The sequence below is a fragment of the Polistes canadensis genome, unplaced genomic scaffold, assembly GCF_001313835.1.
Source record: "Polistes canadensis isolate GaletaPanama2010 unplaced genomic scaffold, ASM131383v1 scaffold_45, whole genome shotgun sequence".
Lineage (NCBI taxonomy): Eukaryota > Metazoa > Arthropoda > Insecta > Hymenoptera > Vespidae > Polistes > Polistes canadensis.
In genome coordinates, this window is record NW_014569592.1 from 583,580 (window position 1) to 600,490 (window position 16,911).

The window sequence follows — 16,911 nt, forward strand, 5'->3', positions numbered from 1 at the left end:
TTTAAAGGGGTTTAAAGAATATATAATATCCATTGTTTTTAAAAGTCATTTCTTTCTTACAAGAGTGCAAGTCATTTCTTTACCCTGTACCACTTCTCTCTCTCTCTTTCTCTCTCTCTCTCTCTCTCTCTCTTTCTCTCTCTTTCTTTCTTTCTCTCTCGGTCAAGAAGAAGAGGTCCTTAGCCTTACACACGTAGAAGGCTACGTGTTTGTTACGCAACACCACACACTCGTGAGGTCTTCGCGTATGAATGAGTACATTCATAAAGACGATGCCGGCTCGGCACGTACTTACGTAGCAGCACGCATACGTACGACGTTACTGCAATCTCAATAAGAAAATATGTCTATTATGTTGTTACAATAACGATATCAATTCATTGACCGTCGCGGCACTGGTGCGGAGTCCCATTGTCTTCGGAACGATCATTTGCTTCTCGTATATAAGTCATGGTTACAAAGAAACGTATGATCTCGCACGACGTTTTGTGTTACCCATGACACGATGCACGAGATTATAACTTTGTGTGTGTGTGTGTGTGTGTTTTTTTTTTTTTTTTTAATTTTTGCCATTAAAATATTTAATATCTTTTTTTTTTTTTTTATTATTGATATAGATTTTTGTTTTTGATTTTGTTTTTAATATCTAATTGTCTATAACAACAATTAAATAAATTTTATAACGATTATTGTTAACGAATTATTGAAGGAAATCAAATTTTAATTGTAATTTTATATGTGTGTGTGTGTATGTGTGTTTGTGTATGTGATAGAATTTATACGTATTGGGTGAAGAAAGAAAGTAATGAGGAGTGGTTGTCGAAAGGAGAATCAAAGATTGAGATTTTCATATTTGTCTTCTTGTACGCGTCACGGTTTGATAAATTGAAGATCATGGTTTAGAATATTAGTTAGTTTAGTTTATTTCATTTTACCTTTTCTTTGTTTGTTCAGAATTTTTCTTTCGCATAATACGTAAATGGGTTGAGTTAAGTTTTTGTTGATATAACAAAACAACAAAAACATCGTCGTAACATTTTAGCTCATTTCGTATATTTTTTCTTTTTTTTTTTTCTATTAAATATAAAATATATCAAATAACGTTTTTATATATATTTATATTTATACAACGTTGACCATTTCAGATACTTCGTTAAACAATTATTAAAATTGCAATAATATATATCTATAATTTATTTATAATAAAAAAATATATATTACAATTAGATTTAAAATTGAAACAAAATTTCATATATAGGTACGTATAATTAAAGGAAAAAAAGAAAAAAAAAAGAAAAACAAACAAAAAAACCGAAAGTCGGTGACTTTTAAGGGACGATGAAGATATATATATAAACGAATCCCATCGAATCCGTACTTCCTCTGTATAAAACTGATATATGATGTTTTAACTAGTGTAGAACTGGTTAGTAATTGAATTTAAAGGGCGGAAGCGAAGAAATCTGGTCCCCTTTCGTATTAACTTAATCAAGTTCAGTTGCCAGTACTGAGTCGACCGTCGCGGTCACAATAGAGACATTAAATTGTCAGTACAGATTTATTAAACCGAGGGTTTGACTGTTACAGACATGAAACTCATTATTTGCTTCACGAAGATTAAGGTGGCGTGTTTAGATGAATTTTTGTTAATTTTTTTTTTTTTTTTTTTTTTTTTTAGAACGTTTTTATTCCGAAACATTTACGAATTTACGAAGATTTCGTTAACACTAGACAAGAAAATTAGAATTAGAATGACGACGTTAATCATCGTGACGTTTCAAATGATATTTCTTATTACACAATTCACGCAATCTGTGAACAGCCTCGTTCCTTTTCCAACCGTAAGCTGTCTCCCATGCGTCGAACAATCGATTGTAATAACTCAAGTAAGTGAAATATTGAAAATATTTGTGAGTATATTTAGTTGGAAAGATTTTTCTATAAGAACCTAATCGATTTAATTCGTCTTCGTATTGTATCAATCGTCTTACATCGTCCGACGTTAATTCATTCAATATATCTTTCAAATAATGACTTCGCAATTTTTTCTTAGATAAAAATCGTAATTGTTTATATTTTTCAGCGTTCGTCAATGTTTTCTCGTATAATCGAAAATCGTGACAAATCGTTGGTTGCACGTTTTTCGATGTAACGCGACGCACTGAATCGTTGGATAATTCTAATGGTATTTGATAACAAACTAAATTCAATGTATCCCTAACGAGTGAACTTTTAATTTGTTCGTCCAACAACGAGGAAATTTGTAAACTAGGACAAGCGTTAACTTCCAATAACCATGGTTTCAAATTTTCGTCGAGTAAAACGTCGATACCGAAAAGTTCGTAACAATTGTACCAAGAATTAGCATAAACACGAGAAAAATTATTAACGCATGTTTCCGCGGAAACTATTGTCTTAACGATCATATCGTGTATCCTTTCGATGATATTTGTCGTATTAATTGCTTGTTTTTCCAAATGATTCCAAAGACATTTGACAGACCATTTGTGACCCTTGCAAGAATCCACGTTGTCGTTTTTTCTGTAATCCGATGAATATTTGTTGATACTATAATTGGTAAGATGCATAAAACGATCGTTCAATGTCGACAAACTGTCTTTGTATTTGTTACTAGCGAATCTGACCAAACCATTTTCGTAAAAATATATTCTCAATGGATCGATACTCGTAACAAGTACGTATAATCTCAGATCGAATTTATTACCGTTTATCAATTTAGGTTTAGACAAGTAACGTTGTATTATCATGCAATTTCGTGTTTTAGGTATTTGTGTTTTATTACTGATAACTTTGATACCACGACCCCGTGACGATGCCGCCGGTTTTATTATCCATTTTTTATTCGTATCCTTAGTTTTTTCCCAAATTTTTAATAAAGATTCTAAATCGTTGGGTAATATATAAGTATTCGGTACAAAATCGAATCTCTTTTTGCCGTGAATTAATATCAATCTGCCAAAATTTCTACACAAACGATCCTTGTGACCGATCTCGTATGATCCAGGAAAATGATTGACCTTTTGGTAATTTTTTAAATTGGAAAAACTATAAGTGTACATTATTTCGTTCCATGTGCCGCACCAATTAACGCAACCCGTTGACAATTTAAATCCCGTATTTCTAACGATTCTTCTTACGATAATTGGCGTCGTCGATGTCAAATCCCATTGCAAACGTCCTTGAATTTCCTGGGGAAAGTATCGGGCTTTCCCGTCGTGCGATTGAAATTCAATGTACGGTGCTACGTGTGGAAATAAACTGTCACGAAGTGGCAATTCATTTTTCAAATCTATCCTATTAGTAATCGATGTTTTATTATTTTTTAACGATGAAGATGATAATAATAGATATTCCGTTATCAATTCGTACAAATCTTCCTCGTTCTGTTCGTTATACTCGTAAGGAAACGATGTTAACCTTCCGTTTGTCGTGTTCGTTGAAACGTTCATAATTTTTGATAGTTATTTTTCTGTTTTCCCCTTTCCTTAAAGATCTTTTTATCTTTTCTTTAAAACATTTTTATTATTCACGCGCGAACGATAATAATAGATAATTATTAATTTAGTAAATAATACAATATATTTTGTAATTCGTACACATTTTTCAATTTAACGATAAATTTAACCTAAAATTGTTGACAGGTTTTGTTGTTGTTTCTGCAGATTATCGATTAGGTGTGCGTTGAAAATGTCGCATAATATATCGAGTATAATAATATAAAGTATTGACCATAATATACCGTGTTGTGATAATAAAAATATATGAAAAATGTAAACGACCGGTTTAGATAGTAATCAAGTATTCATTAATTCTTGAATATTTTTTAACGAGCCTTGGATCAAGTGATATTTCTTCTCGCACAATTTTCTCAACCTGTCGATACCTTGAAGCCTATCATTACCGTACGTGTGTTCCCACGCATCAAGAAGCATGTTGTAGTAGCTTACGTTGTCGAAGTACTTGAAGTACTCGTACGTGTTACACGTGGGGAAAATTTTTTCGAATTTGCCGGTCTGCGAGAGTTCATCTTCGTGTCTTATCAATACTTTCACGTCGTCGGGCGTGAGCATTTTTAAAATTACGTTTAAATAGTTAGAACGATCGTTATTGTCATCTTCGAACAAATGTTTTTTCGTTTTCCCAATATCGGACAATGCGTTATCGTAAATATAACGATTGTAACATGATAAAGTTTCATTGGAAATATCTTTGATATTGTTCAAATCGTTAGCCGTTAAAATATCCGGCACGTGAAAACCAATAAGATTTAAAAAATCACAAACAAGTTGTCCTTTAACAATCCCGCACAATGTTGTTTCAGTTTCCATCGAGGGACAATCGTTTATTTCCAACAACCATGGTTCCAAATGTACATCGAGTAATATATCAAAACCGAACAGTTGACAATTATTATAATTAGATAGATTATTAAATTTTTTCGTACCGGTTATTAAAGAATGTTCAGCTGAAATAATACTTTTAATAACGATACATTTAATCTTCTCCCAAATTAGATTAATATCGGCTCGTTCTTTCAAACGAAGATAATCCCATAAAGCGGTCAATGACCAAATGTTACCCTGTTGTTTATTAGGATCGTCATTTCCACGAAATGTAGGATTAAGTTTGTTGATCGAGGTATTGGTAAGGTGCATGAAACGATCGTAAAGATTATCGATTTTATTCTGATATTTAACGGTGGCAACCCTAACCAGACCTTCGGTGTAAAGGAACATTCGAAGAGGATCAATGGACGTTAAGAGTACGTACAAACGTAAATCGTACTTGTAACCGTCTATCAAGCTAGGATTGCAAAGGTAACGTTGAGCCAGGTAGGAAGATCTTTTCGGTATCTCGTAATAACGGGAAACCAAACGAATACCGTGACCGGCACAACAATCTCCTGGTTTTAGGATCCACGTAGTACAAGCACTTTTCCTATCCATAAATCTTTTAAGTTTGTTATTATCTTTAGGTAATATATAAGATTGTGGCATATAATCGTAAGATTTTTTACCATATTTCTTGGCCATCCTATTAAAATTATTCCACAAATTAATCTTATTAGTTAATTCTCGACAATTTGTAAAATGATTGATCTTTTGATATCTTTTAAGTTTATTAGCTGTACGTAAATAAGTTAAGTTGTTGCACCAAGTACCAGACCAATCGGCCATCGACTTATCGGTCATGGTAAATCCCGATTTGAGAACCGTCAAACGTATCATTCGCGGCGAGAAGTTCTTGGTATGCCACCATAGCAGGTGTCTCGTAATTTCTTCAGGTAATGACGCACCGTTCTTGTCGTACAAGTGGAAGATGATGTACGGTGGTACGTTAGCAAAGAGGCTATCTCGCATCGGTAGTTTCGACTTTTTCTTGTCAACCTGATCGGTCTCGATGGAACGACGATCACCATCGATGGTCAGCAACTTAGTTCGAGTTGTATGTATCCTCCTGGTCATCGTCAACGTTAAAAGCCTTTCGGTTACCTCATCGTATTCGAACCCTTCGTCGTTTTCGAACTCGTCATTCCACCATAATTTGCCGTGGCTGGTACCCGTCGAGACGTCCTTCTTCTTCTTCTTCTTACGTATCCTCATAATAAACTTCTTCCTCGATGTTTTCTTACCCTTTTGTGTGTGTGCGTTTTTTTTTCTTTTTTTAAAAATACGCTTTTGTACTTACATCGTTCATTTCTTATTCCCTTTTTTTTCTTTTTTTAATCTTTTTTCTCTTACGGAAAATTTTGTATGACGCGACGAAACATTATTTTTGTAATGGGTTGCCGTTAATGATTAAGTTAATTTTATAGAACAGAATGAATATAATCGTTTATGTGTTCAGGTCTATGGAAATGTAGAATTTTGTTGATTGGATATTCGTTAGATTGTATACGTACCTTAATCTAGGAACCAATAGAATGGAATCTAAAAAATACTTGCAAATTTATTCTTCTCGTCGAGGAGTTTTTGTTTGTTTTTGTCTTTTTTATATACATTATATGCTTTAAAAAAGTAATTGGAAACGTTGTTTCATGGAATAAAGAAAGAAAGAAAGAAAAAAAAGAGGGACAAAATAAAACATTTTTATTAAATTTCCAAATTGTGTCTACAATCATTTTTGTTAGCGTAATCGTTAATTTTACAAAGGCACGTTATTAGAATTGCTTATTCTTACGTTTAAGCAAAATCAATCGATGGAACACAATAATAATGATACGCGAATACGCTATATATATTATAAAGGACGTTTTATATAATCGATTAGAAAAAAAAACAAAAAATCAAAAGGTTTCATAATTCAGATTGAAATTTGTACACGCGATTCCAATAATATGAAAAAAGTATCTAAAAATTTAATAAACAACTTGTTGCTCGAGATGATAATTGGCTTGACAGAGTTTTTGCAATCTTGAGATCCCCTTTTCTCGATTATCGGAGTAGGCAAATTCCCATGCATCGAGAAGCATATTGTAATATCTTGGTACGTCAAAGAATTGCATGTACTCGTGGCTGTTATTAGTTGGGAAGATTTTTTCGAATTGATCTAATTGCGTTAATTCGTCCTCGTATGCTATTAAATGGCGAACATCGTCTGGCGTTAAATCCTCGATAATTTCATCGATGTAATCCTCGCGATCCCGTAAATTAGCGTACAAAGATTGTTTGTGTCTTTCCTGATAACTCAATGTAGTCCTGTGAAGTCTTAGATCTATACAAACCGGATCTATTTGATATTTTTGTGATATTTTGTCTAGGTCATCAGCAGGTACGGTACGTGGTAGCTGAAAACCAACTATATTGAAGACATTTTTTATTAAGGGACCTTTAACTGCATTGTCCAGCAACGAAGAGGATTGCAACGACGGTGATATGTTGACCTCGAGCAACCATGGTTTTAAATTTTCGTCTAAAATTATATCGACTCCGAATAATTCGTAACAACAATATCTAGATTGTATGTTAGGTCGGCTGAGTGCATTGATCGACGATTCGCCCGATATCATAGTTTTAATAACGATGTCCTTCATGCTCGACCATATTTTCGAAACGTTAATGTGTTCTCTCTCGAAATAAGACCATAACGTTCTCAAGGTCCACTTGTGTCCGGTACAGGAATCGGCCCTATCGTTGCTCGTATATGTCGAGTTGCTCTTGTTAATACTGTAATTCGTTAAGTGCATAAAACGATCGCTTAGATAATTAATATCATCGACGTATTTAACCGAAGCAAATCGTACCAATCCGTCCGGGTATAGATAAATCTTGAGTGGATTAAAACTCGTTACCAATACGTATAAACGTAAATCGAATTTAGCACCGCCTATCAATTTAGGTTTGGACAAATATTGTTGGACGACTACTGGATGTTTCTTTGGTATTTGAGCCCAACGATGTACCACGCGAATTCCTCTTCCCCTAGCCGACGCAGGTGGTTTTATTATCCATTTTTCCTTATTACCCGACGATTTTTCCCATACTTGACGAAAACAACGCAAGTCTTGCGGCAACAAATAAGTTCTTGGTACGAAACCGAATTCACGTTTACCGTGTTTAACCATCATCCTACTGACGTTACGCCACAAACGATCCTTCCTACCAACTTGGAAGGTACCAGGAAAGTGATTGACCTTTTGATACTCTTTCAAGTTCTTGTAAGAAACTGACTTCATGTATTTGCCCCAAGTACCGGACCAGTCGCGGGACTTCTTCATCAGCCGAAAACCGGAATTTACGAGAGTACGGCGTACGATGAACGGTGTTATAGTACTTAATTGCCATTTCAGGTGTTTCCTAACTTCGTAGGGTATCGGCAGACCCTTACCGTCAAACGATTCAAACGCTATGTATGGTGGTACGTTGTCAAAAAGGCTTCTCCTGAAGGGAAACTTGTACTTTTTATCATCCTCATCGTCGTTTAACTCTTCGAGAGTCAACAAATTCCGATCGATATCTAAATAAGGTTCGATTTCTTCGCTCTCTTCGTCGTATTGACTACACTCTTCGAGATCACCCCCGTCTATGTCGTTTACTATACTCGAGATCTCGTGATGATGATTATAACCGATCACGTCCATCTCTAAAAAAAAATCTGTAAAAAGAATTAAACAATTACAAAAAAGTACACACATTTACAAAACATTCTTTTTCATTAATAATTCTTGAATTTTATTCGATACATTATTTTTATATTAAATCATAGTCTTCACGAACGAAATTTATCGATCGTTCGCGTCGATAATTGATAAGTAGGTACAATCTTTTTTCAGAATAAATATGTGTGTTTTTTTTTTATATTTAATTAAGATTATAAATATTTATCGAATGTACGTTAATAAATGATAATATTGTAAAGTCACATGTAAGGATGATTATAATTAAATTCATTCGGTCCGTATGTTTCTCAACATTTTTAGTCAGTTTTCGTAATATATACATACATATATATATATAATATAATATGTCAGTGTTACATCGGTAATTAAAAAAAAAATATTGTCAAGGTATTTAAATAAAAGTGATCAAGATTTATAATAAAATATTATTAATATGTATTCGCGGACACGCGCAACCATCTGTTACGAGTATATTAATTATTAAAAATGTTGAAAAATATTGACGAGAAATAAATAAAAGTAAATCGTTTTTGATGGGATCTTTGCGAAAATCTCTCTTTCAATTATTTACGAAAAATATGAATTATATTTTATGAATTTAATTAACATAGAAAATATAAATGATATTACTCTCACCTGTCGTACCTAAGAATGATTGGCAGTGAACATTGCGTTTTGACGTTGGCAGGAGGAGGAGGAATAACTGCAACAGAATATAACAAACGAGATGTTTCAAATCAATAGAATAAGATAAACAACAATAAAAAACAAAGAGAGGGAAGGAAAAATAAAGCAAAAAAAAGGAAGGAAAGATAATTCTATATAAATCATAAAGTACACGCGTAAAACAAGTATTATTATAATTATTAAGTGACAATATTTGCATTAAAGATGATTACGCGTTACGAGTCGATGCTCACGTAAATATATGATCGACGATGCGGTCATCAAATGTGACGTCGTTTTTTATTTAATTGCTAATACAATCATTCTCGCACGTGAATGATTGTATAACGTCTATGATACGACGTCGATGGCGTTTTACGCACATACGATAAAAAAGATTTAATATCAATATAAACAATTATATTTAATAATATGAATGCAGTTACGTATAAGGTAAATTTTATAAGTTTTCAACTAGGAAGAAGAAAATTTTTGATTGAAAAAAAAAAAAAAAGAAAAAGAGATAAATTTTGGTGTTATTTATTTTACAATTAGGCTCAAAATTTGTCAATTCAATTACGAATGCTTTGATCAAACGATTAATATATATAGTAGGATTATAATAAATAATTAATTTTATTATTTTTATGTTAACAAAATTCTCATATAAATATATTGTATATTATAATATATTAAAATGAAATAATTGTAAAGTGTATATATATATATATGCATGAAAACCGATGAATGATTAATAATTTATCGAATATAAATGTTAAAACGATATTTGAAGTCTGTGTTATATATCTATAGTTAAATGTTGTCAGTTTGCATTTTGACTTAAATATTGAAAGAAGTGATCTGTGAAGCAATTAAACTTCCATTACTATAGATACCTAATCGAAATCTCATTTACATTAGAAAAGAACTATTCGCGTAACTGTTTCTTTTTTTGTACATATTTTTATAGATATTCGCAAAATCTTGACTTGAGATTAAAAAAAAAAGAAAAAAAAGTAAAGAAATAACGGGTTCTTTTTTTCTTTTTTTTTTTTTAAACGGTACGTTAAAAGAACTCGTGTAAGTATAGTTCATTTAGTTGAACAGTTAACAAAATAATGTGTCGAAACGTGTTCGATCAAACAAATGTTTTTTTGTATTTGAAAGAGAACAACTGGCATTTTAAATAGCTTACATTAGATATAAGTACAATCACGTTAATTACAAGGACATATATATATATATGATACAACTGATGTGAGAAAATCGAACAAATACATACATCGTGTGTTTCCATTATTACGATGAATCTTTTCGGTTTAAAAATATCATCTTTTATTCGAATTAAATGTATCGAGGGAAAAGAGGATAGCCGAATATTGTATTGAAAGATTGTTGATCAAATTCTCCAAGATTACTTGTGCAAAAAAAGTATCGACATATTTTGTAAAAAAGTCCTTGTAGTTTAATAATTTGAAAAAAAAAAAAAAAAAGAGAAGAAAAATATATATAAAATTTTCACTTGATAATTGTTAGATATGATTTATTGTTTTTCAAGATCGTTTAAAAATTTTTAATTAATATCTCGTAACATATAAACGTTTATCTTGACAATTGTATTATCTTTGAACGTTAGTATTGTTTTAAAAAAAAAAAATACGAATATGTTTTGTTTCCTTTATAATTTTGATTAACAACTAATAATTATTTAAACATAGAGAAAAAAATTATAATATCATAATTACGTTGTGATTTATTTCTATAATCGTTGGTAAATGTTTAGGAAAAGGTTCGGGGATTGGTTAGGTGAAATAGAAAAAAAGAAATAATTGTTAATTAATATGCTCGAACAATATCTTTTATTATAATAATCTCACAATAAAATGTTTCGCGGTATTTAACAAAGATATACCGAAAAATATTTAATGTCTAGTAAGAAGGGGGCGGGGCGGGGGGTAACAAAAAAAAATTAAAAAAAAAAAAAAGGAAAGATATATCTTAAACATAACAAGTTAACATAATTATATAATAATCGATATACTTTGCGAGCAAAAAATAGTTATTATTTCAGGTACAAAATGGATCCCTATCACAGACATCTTTTTAAAGCTTTTATCACCTATTCACTATGTAGAAGAAAAAGCAACTATTAGATCATGATTTAAAGAAGTAAAAAATAAAAAAAAATGAAACAGAAATAAATTGGACAGAAACGATGTCCAAGAGTATTTACAATTATACGTTCGTTACAATAATTATAATAATAATAATAATAATATAATAATAATAATAATAATATTTGGAAGACGATGATTCGTCGTTTTCCTCCCTTTTCGTTATAATAATTATTATCGTTCATCGAGAAAGGAGGAAAGTTGATTTATTGCTGCTGAATTATTCGGAAACGAATTACTCGTCCCGAATAACACACGAAGAATCCACTAGAATCCCGTAGTCGTATTATAATCAGGGACCAATAATAACAATCGATGATCCCGAAGATCGATGATCTTTACCAAGGTCTCCAGATAGCACCAGACGAGTCCATCGATTCCCCAGAAGAACTGACAACGCTTATAGGACTGTGAGGTGGTGTATAGATATTTTGTGGTACACAAACAGTCATCATAGTTGACGTTGTCGTTGTAGTAGTAGTAGCAGGGGATGAAATAGGTTCGTTATAACCCTTGCTTGTACTTGGAACCGGTGAGGTAGAATTAGACGACGAAATGGAATTAGAATTGTTCGATGTAGGAGAACCTTCCAATCTTCTAAGACATCCACCGAGGTGCCTCATGAGCTGAGCACCAACATTCGGATGAACCGTGGCTGCGACCGGACTTGAGAGGAATTTAGAAACTTCTTGCGCGCACTGCGTGAAACCATCTCTGAATCTGTCGGCGTAACTGTTCTCTGGCGTTAAAGTTAGCCTATGTGCTGCCCTTAACGTTTGCAAATGATGAACTGTCATTTCAAGTATATCAGCTTTTTCGAATTTCGCGACGTTTTCACCTTCGGATTGATGTACAGCAACCATGAGATCTTTCAATTCGTCCAAGCACCGATTAATACGGGCTCTTCTTTTCCTCTCAAGCAACGGTTTTGTAATTTTTCTATATTGATAGGTCCTCGATACCGGTTCTTCGTATTCCATACTGGTGATAGGTGCATAACTCGTATGCGGTGCCATGATTTGATTTTATCTCAACACTCGTTTTATATCGTCCAATTAACACTTTCTCTCTCTTCTTCTTCTCCTCCTTTATCTCTTTCTTTCTCTCTTTCTCTCTTTTTATACCATATATAATATACAGTATAAAAATTTGACGCGTGTGATAACACTGTTACGTGTAAGATATATTAAAAAAAAAACAATGTATCGTGATTATATTATTCTTTCGTTTATGCCTTTAAAAATATGGCGATACGATATGATACAAACGCGTCGGTGTTTATGACGGTTCTGAGTTGGTAGGAGCGCGTGTATGCCGTATTTGTAGGTTCATCCCCCACCACTTGTTTGATGGCTGGGCCCGGCACGTCACGTGCCCTCTCCAATTTCCCCCACCACTAGGTTTTTCCTTTACGCGCGGTACGGGCTGCCTGCCGGCCGGCCGGCAGCCGGAGGAACGTATCGTGGGAAGCTTGCGGGCCGATGCGTTCCCACAGACCAGGAGCCTGCCTGCTTGCTTGCTTGCTTGGTTGCTTGGTTGGTTGGTTGCTTGCTTGCTTGCCTGTGGCTCCTGGCAGCCTAAGGCCGCCAGCCTAAGGCCAAAGAAAGAGTCTAAGGCCACAAGAGAACCTCGGCAAGACCCAAACATTGAATCGATAGAGGGGAGGTGGTATAGTAGTAGTAGTAGGACCCCGCAAGCGGGAACCTCACCAGAGAACAGGACTTTTTATCCAACACGCAAGCATGCATGCATATATATATATATATATATATATGTACTACACATGCACACCTGCATGCATAACTCGTGTCGTATCTCTTACATGTTACACTGTTTGTGTATAGCTGTGTGTGTTGGTTGGTGGGTGAGACACGGGACAAGAGAACGAAAAAAGAAATAAGAGGAAAAAAATAAATAAGAAAGAAAGAAAGAAAAGAGCCGTCTAGCACACGCCACGACGCGCGACGATACTCGTGCCTCTCTCGTGACTCTCCCTTCCTCCCCTCCTCCACCACCTCCTACTTCTACTTCTACTTCTTCTCGTTCTCCTCTTCCCTCTTCCTTTTACATTAACATATATATATATATATAGGTTATATATTTATACACGTATATATATAACCGCGTTAGTTCGTTCGTTCATTCGTAATTTTCGATAGATATTTAAGTATTACGTAAACTTTCGAAAACGTATTCTCTTATTTTTCACGTTCATAATATATTTTTTCTTCCAATTTATCATTTCATCCTATTTGTCACGTGTCAGATACGTTCAACATCCCCTTTCCTCTTCCTCAATTTTTTTTATTCAAAACCTGTCGCGTATATATATATATATTAATTATAAGCTGTATAATCGGAATGTTTGAGTATTATAATTCATTATAATGTACACATTTATAAATCTATACTCATATTATTTATAAATGAAACGAACCTTTTGTTTTTTTTTCTTCCAAGGGGAAAAAATAGAAGGAACACTCAAGGTTGAGAAATAACGTTTGACGTATTTTATCCGTATTTGCTTAACGAATTGGCGTGATACTGTTTCTGTTTCTGTTCTGTTCTGTTCTGTTCTGCATTGCTCGGATTATTTCGAGATGCAGAAGCAACGTTACTACCGTCGTCGCATTAGACCGGACGTATCTCTCCCATCTCTTCGTGATCGCATGACAACCGGTTTCCTGCGTTGGGATCGAGTCGCGTTCGTAGGTCGATTTTTCGAATTAAACGTAGGATCTTAATGACCCCCCCTCCACTCCACTCCACTCCACTCCAGTCCAGTCCATTCCTTCTCCTACCACCTCCCCAACCCTTTCCTTAACCCCTATTCTCTTTTTCTTTTTCTTTTTATCTTTATTTATTTTTCTTTCTATATATTTTCTTGAAGGTAGTAGAGACAGGTTTTGCTTACGGGACTTAACAAGGTGTTTAGTCCTTTTAGAAGGTGATACTCTAAACGAGGGCCTCTGAATAGACTACGCTCATGATATTTATGACCTTCCAGGCCTAAAACAGACGCACGAGTCGTAACATTTTCTTATTTTATCATCCCTTGTTTTAGTAATATTTTTTACTTCTATACAAAAATAGTTTCAATTTGCGAGAGAGATATCAACTAGCGGATAATTTGGTTTCTTTTTTTTTTTTGTGCCTTATACATTCGAATATATTATTGGCGAAAATTATATTTATTTGCTTTTCTAAAAGTGTAAAGTAAGATAATTTTTGTTTTTAATTCAATTGGATGTTTAATTTACTATCGAAAGTTATAATCGTTTGTTAAATTTTTCAGTGTGATTCCGGATTCTTACTTTTTCCTCTTTAGTTTTTTTTTTTTTCTTGTCACCTGGGTGTAGATCTGTTATTATTGTCAGCACAGGTGCAAATCTCTCGAAATGACAAAAAGAGAAATGTTTGTTAAAAATAAATAAATAACTTTGAAATAGGGCAACTATTGTAATATAGGATTAAGGGTAATAAATATCTTTTACTATTGATAGTTTTTCTTTATTCGTTTCAGGTATAGGGGAGGGATTTAGTTCGATACTCGTCAGCAAGAATACAAGATTTTGTCTTCTATCCACGGGGTAGGGGGGAGAGGGGAGGGTTAAGAAAAGAGATCAAATTATTTCTTGGAATTTTTTCAAAAGGAAATAACGTGACGAATTAATATACGTGTGTTAGGTGTATATCGGATATTAGTTTAGAATTGTCAGTTTGTGATTTTTTCCCATCGAAATAAGTTAACGAAACTTTGACGAATTTTCATTCATTTATATCTATCGAAAGAAAATTATAACTATACAATATTATACCGACAAAAAAAAGAAATAAAAAAAAAAAACAATTTTCAACACAATACAATGTACAAAATAACAAAAATTTATAAAACGTGATTTTATATGAGTTGTTAATCGCTTAGTAAGAATGCATTTAACACAATCGATTTTTTATTACTGTGTTCCAATAATAAGCAACATTATTATATATATATATATGTCATTTTTTCTCTCGATGTTTAAACAAACGAAGAATCCTCCTCGTTGTTTGAAATATAACCAAATTGTATAAAACATGCAAATATACACACACATATATATATTATACATGAAAATGGGTATCTACGTAGGAGAGAATATAAATGCAATAGTATGTATATGCGTGCGTGCGTGTGTGCGTGTATGTGTGTGTGTTAGCAGAGAGCAGCAGAATAATTACACTGATTGGTCATCCGAGCCGGATGCTTGCACACGCACGATACTCTTCTCTCTCTCATACACACACATACACACATATTACACATATACTCTTTTCCCGTTGATCTCTGGTTCTGTTGCACTCGCGCACACGCCATTGGATGCAACAAAACGAGGTTTATCCGCGCGGGCATGCAGACACGGTGCATGCTACCGGTGCAACACACGGTGGGACACCAGCTACATATTATTACCAGCGTTAACAACTCGTTATATCCCAATCGGTGTGTGCCTTCTTGATCGAAAGCTACGATTTCCGTCAAAGAGAGAGAGATAGAGAGTATATATATACACACACATATATATATATATGAATTAAACGATATTCGTGTGTCAGTCATAAACGATCATTATATTGCATTTCGTTAATACGATCGAGTATTTTCGATCAAGTAACAACTCTCTTCGTTATATTACCAAAGAAAGAAATAAGGGACGTGAGGGAGGAGGAGGAAGAGGAAGAGAAAGAGAAGGATGAGGAAAATATTACGTATAACGAATACAAGCATATACTTAATACGTACGTGTGCGTATTATACGTGCCTTTTAGTCTCATTAATGTCAATCCAAATCAATTTCTGTGTTTTGCTCGAAGGAAACGATTACATATCCCTCGAAACGTAATTAAAAATTGAAAGGAATATTACGAGACGAATAAAGAGAGAGAGAGAGAGAGAGAGAGAGAGAGAGAGAGAGAAGGAGGAAAAGTAATCTTTTGAAAATTATACCGCGTATTCCTTTCGACTCTGTGTTTTGGTTAATCAGATTAAATACTCTTTTCCTTCCGTATTAATATTTAAATCCTCATTTCTTTTTTTTTTAAGTACCATTTAAGTTCAATATTTGAAAGGTTGGCAGACATCAAAATTCCAAGCATGTATATAAGGTGCTTTCTCTCTCTCTCTCTCTCTCTCTCTCTCTCTCTCTCTCTCTTTTGCTCTCTCTCTCCTTGGCTCGTGCTACGAACGAGAACGTGGGAATATTCTCAGAGAAACTGGAAGCCGTTTCCCTTCTTCTTCTTCTTTTTCTTTCTTTCTTTCTCCGTTTACCTTCGAAAAAGGTGGAGAAGAGGAAGAAGAAGAAGGGGGTAGGGTGCTAGCACGTGGTCGCTTTATTCTCTTTCTCTCTCTCTCTCTCTCTCTCTCACTCTCGTAGTATATTGTTCGTCGAACCGTGAGTCCGCTTTGTCGAAGGAAAGAACCAACCGGGTTCTTCTCTTCTTCTTCTTCTACTTCTTCTTCTTCTTCTTCTTCTTCTTTTCTCTTGTGTTGTGTTGTGTAATGTAATCTTAGCGTGCGTTCGTCCCATCTCCTCCCGTGTTGCCGTGTTGCAACCATAATGCGAGAGCTATTGTACCGAGCACGGGCCATATTGTTGGCCACATCTCGCCACTACCCCTATTGACACCCTACCAACACCCTACCGACACCCTACTACCGACACTCTACAGACACCCTACCAACCAAGTGCCCTTTTCTTATTCTTCATCTTCTTATTATTATTATTCTTATTATTATTCTTTCTCTTTTTACTTATTCTTTTTATGTGTGTGTGTGTTTTTTTTTCTTCTTTTTCTTCTTCTTCCTAATTCGATTTTGACTTCCGCATAAGTTACCCGTTTTATTTTCGCACCCCAGTTGATTTGAAACTACTTCTTCTTTTTTTTTTTTTT

The 16,911-nt window shown here is 33.9% G+C and overlaps 3 protein-coding genes and 1 pseudogene across 8 annotated transcripts in view; all 4 read right to left on the reverse strand.

Annotated features, from left to right (window-relative positions):
- Window positions 1–1,686: 1,686 nt before the first annotated feature.
- Window positions 1,687–3,470, reverse strand: LOC106785063 (annotated as a pseudogene).
- Window positions 3,471–3,815: 345 nt separating this feature from the next.
- Window positions 3,816–5,807, reverse strand: LOC106785064 (tubulin polyglutamylase TTLL4-like). The gene has a single exon (XM_014745205.1). It carries the CDS (start codon window positions 5,622–5,624, stop codon window positions 3,816–3,818), a length of 1,809 nt encoding a protein of 602 aa, XP_014600691.1. The 5' UTR covers window positions 5,625–5,807.
- Window positions 5,808–6,091: 284 nt separating this feature from the next.
- LOC106785090 (tubulin polyglutamylase TTLL4-like) overlaps window positions 6,092–16,911 on the reverse strand; it is a 74,462-nt gene continuing 63,642 nt past the window's right edge. For 4 of the 6 annotated variants that reach the window (XM_014745248.1, XM_014745249.1, XM_014745250.1 and 1 more), the window contains exons 2-3: window positions 8,777–8,843; window positions 6,092–8,115 (exon numbers count right to left, since the gene is read on the reverse strand). In XM_014745248.1, coding sequence (XP_014600734.1) covers window positions 6,380–8,101 — 1,722 coding nt within the window. In that variant the 5' untranslated portion in view covers window positions 8,102–8,115; window positions 8,777–8,843 and the 3' untranslated portion in view covers window positions 6,092–6,379. Of the gene's footprint in view, window positions 8,116–8,776; window positions 9,300–16,911 lie in introns of those variants that run through there. The other 2 variants (XM_014745247.1, XM_014745246.1) reach the window with 2 other exon arrangements.
- Window positions 10,591–12,312, reverse strand: LOC106785094 (enhancer of split mbeta protein-like). The gene has a single exon (XM_014745256.1). It carries the CDS (start codon window positions 11,994–11,996, stop codon window positions 11,319–11,321), a length of 678 nt encoding a protein of 225 aa, XP_014600742.1. The 5' UTR covers window positions 11,997–12,312; the 3' UTR covers window positions 10,591–11,318.

Bases quoted from the DNA above. Each gene is read 5' to 3' on its own strand.
- LOC106785064 (XM_014745205.1), bottom strand. From the start codon at position 5,624: ATGAGGATACGTAAGAAGAAGAAGAAGAAGGACGTCTCGACGGGTACC.
- LOC106785094 (XM_014745256.1), bottom strand. From the start codon at position 11,996: ATGGCACCGCATACGAGTTATGCACCTATCACCAGTATGGAATACGAA.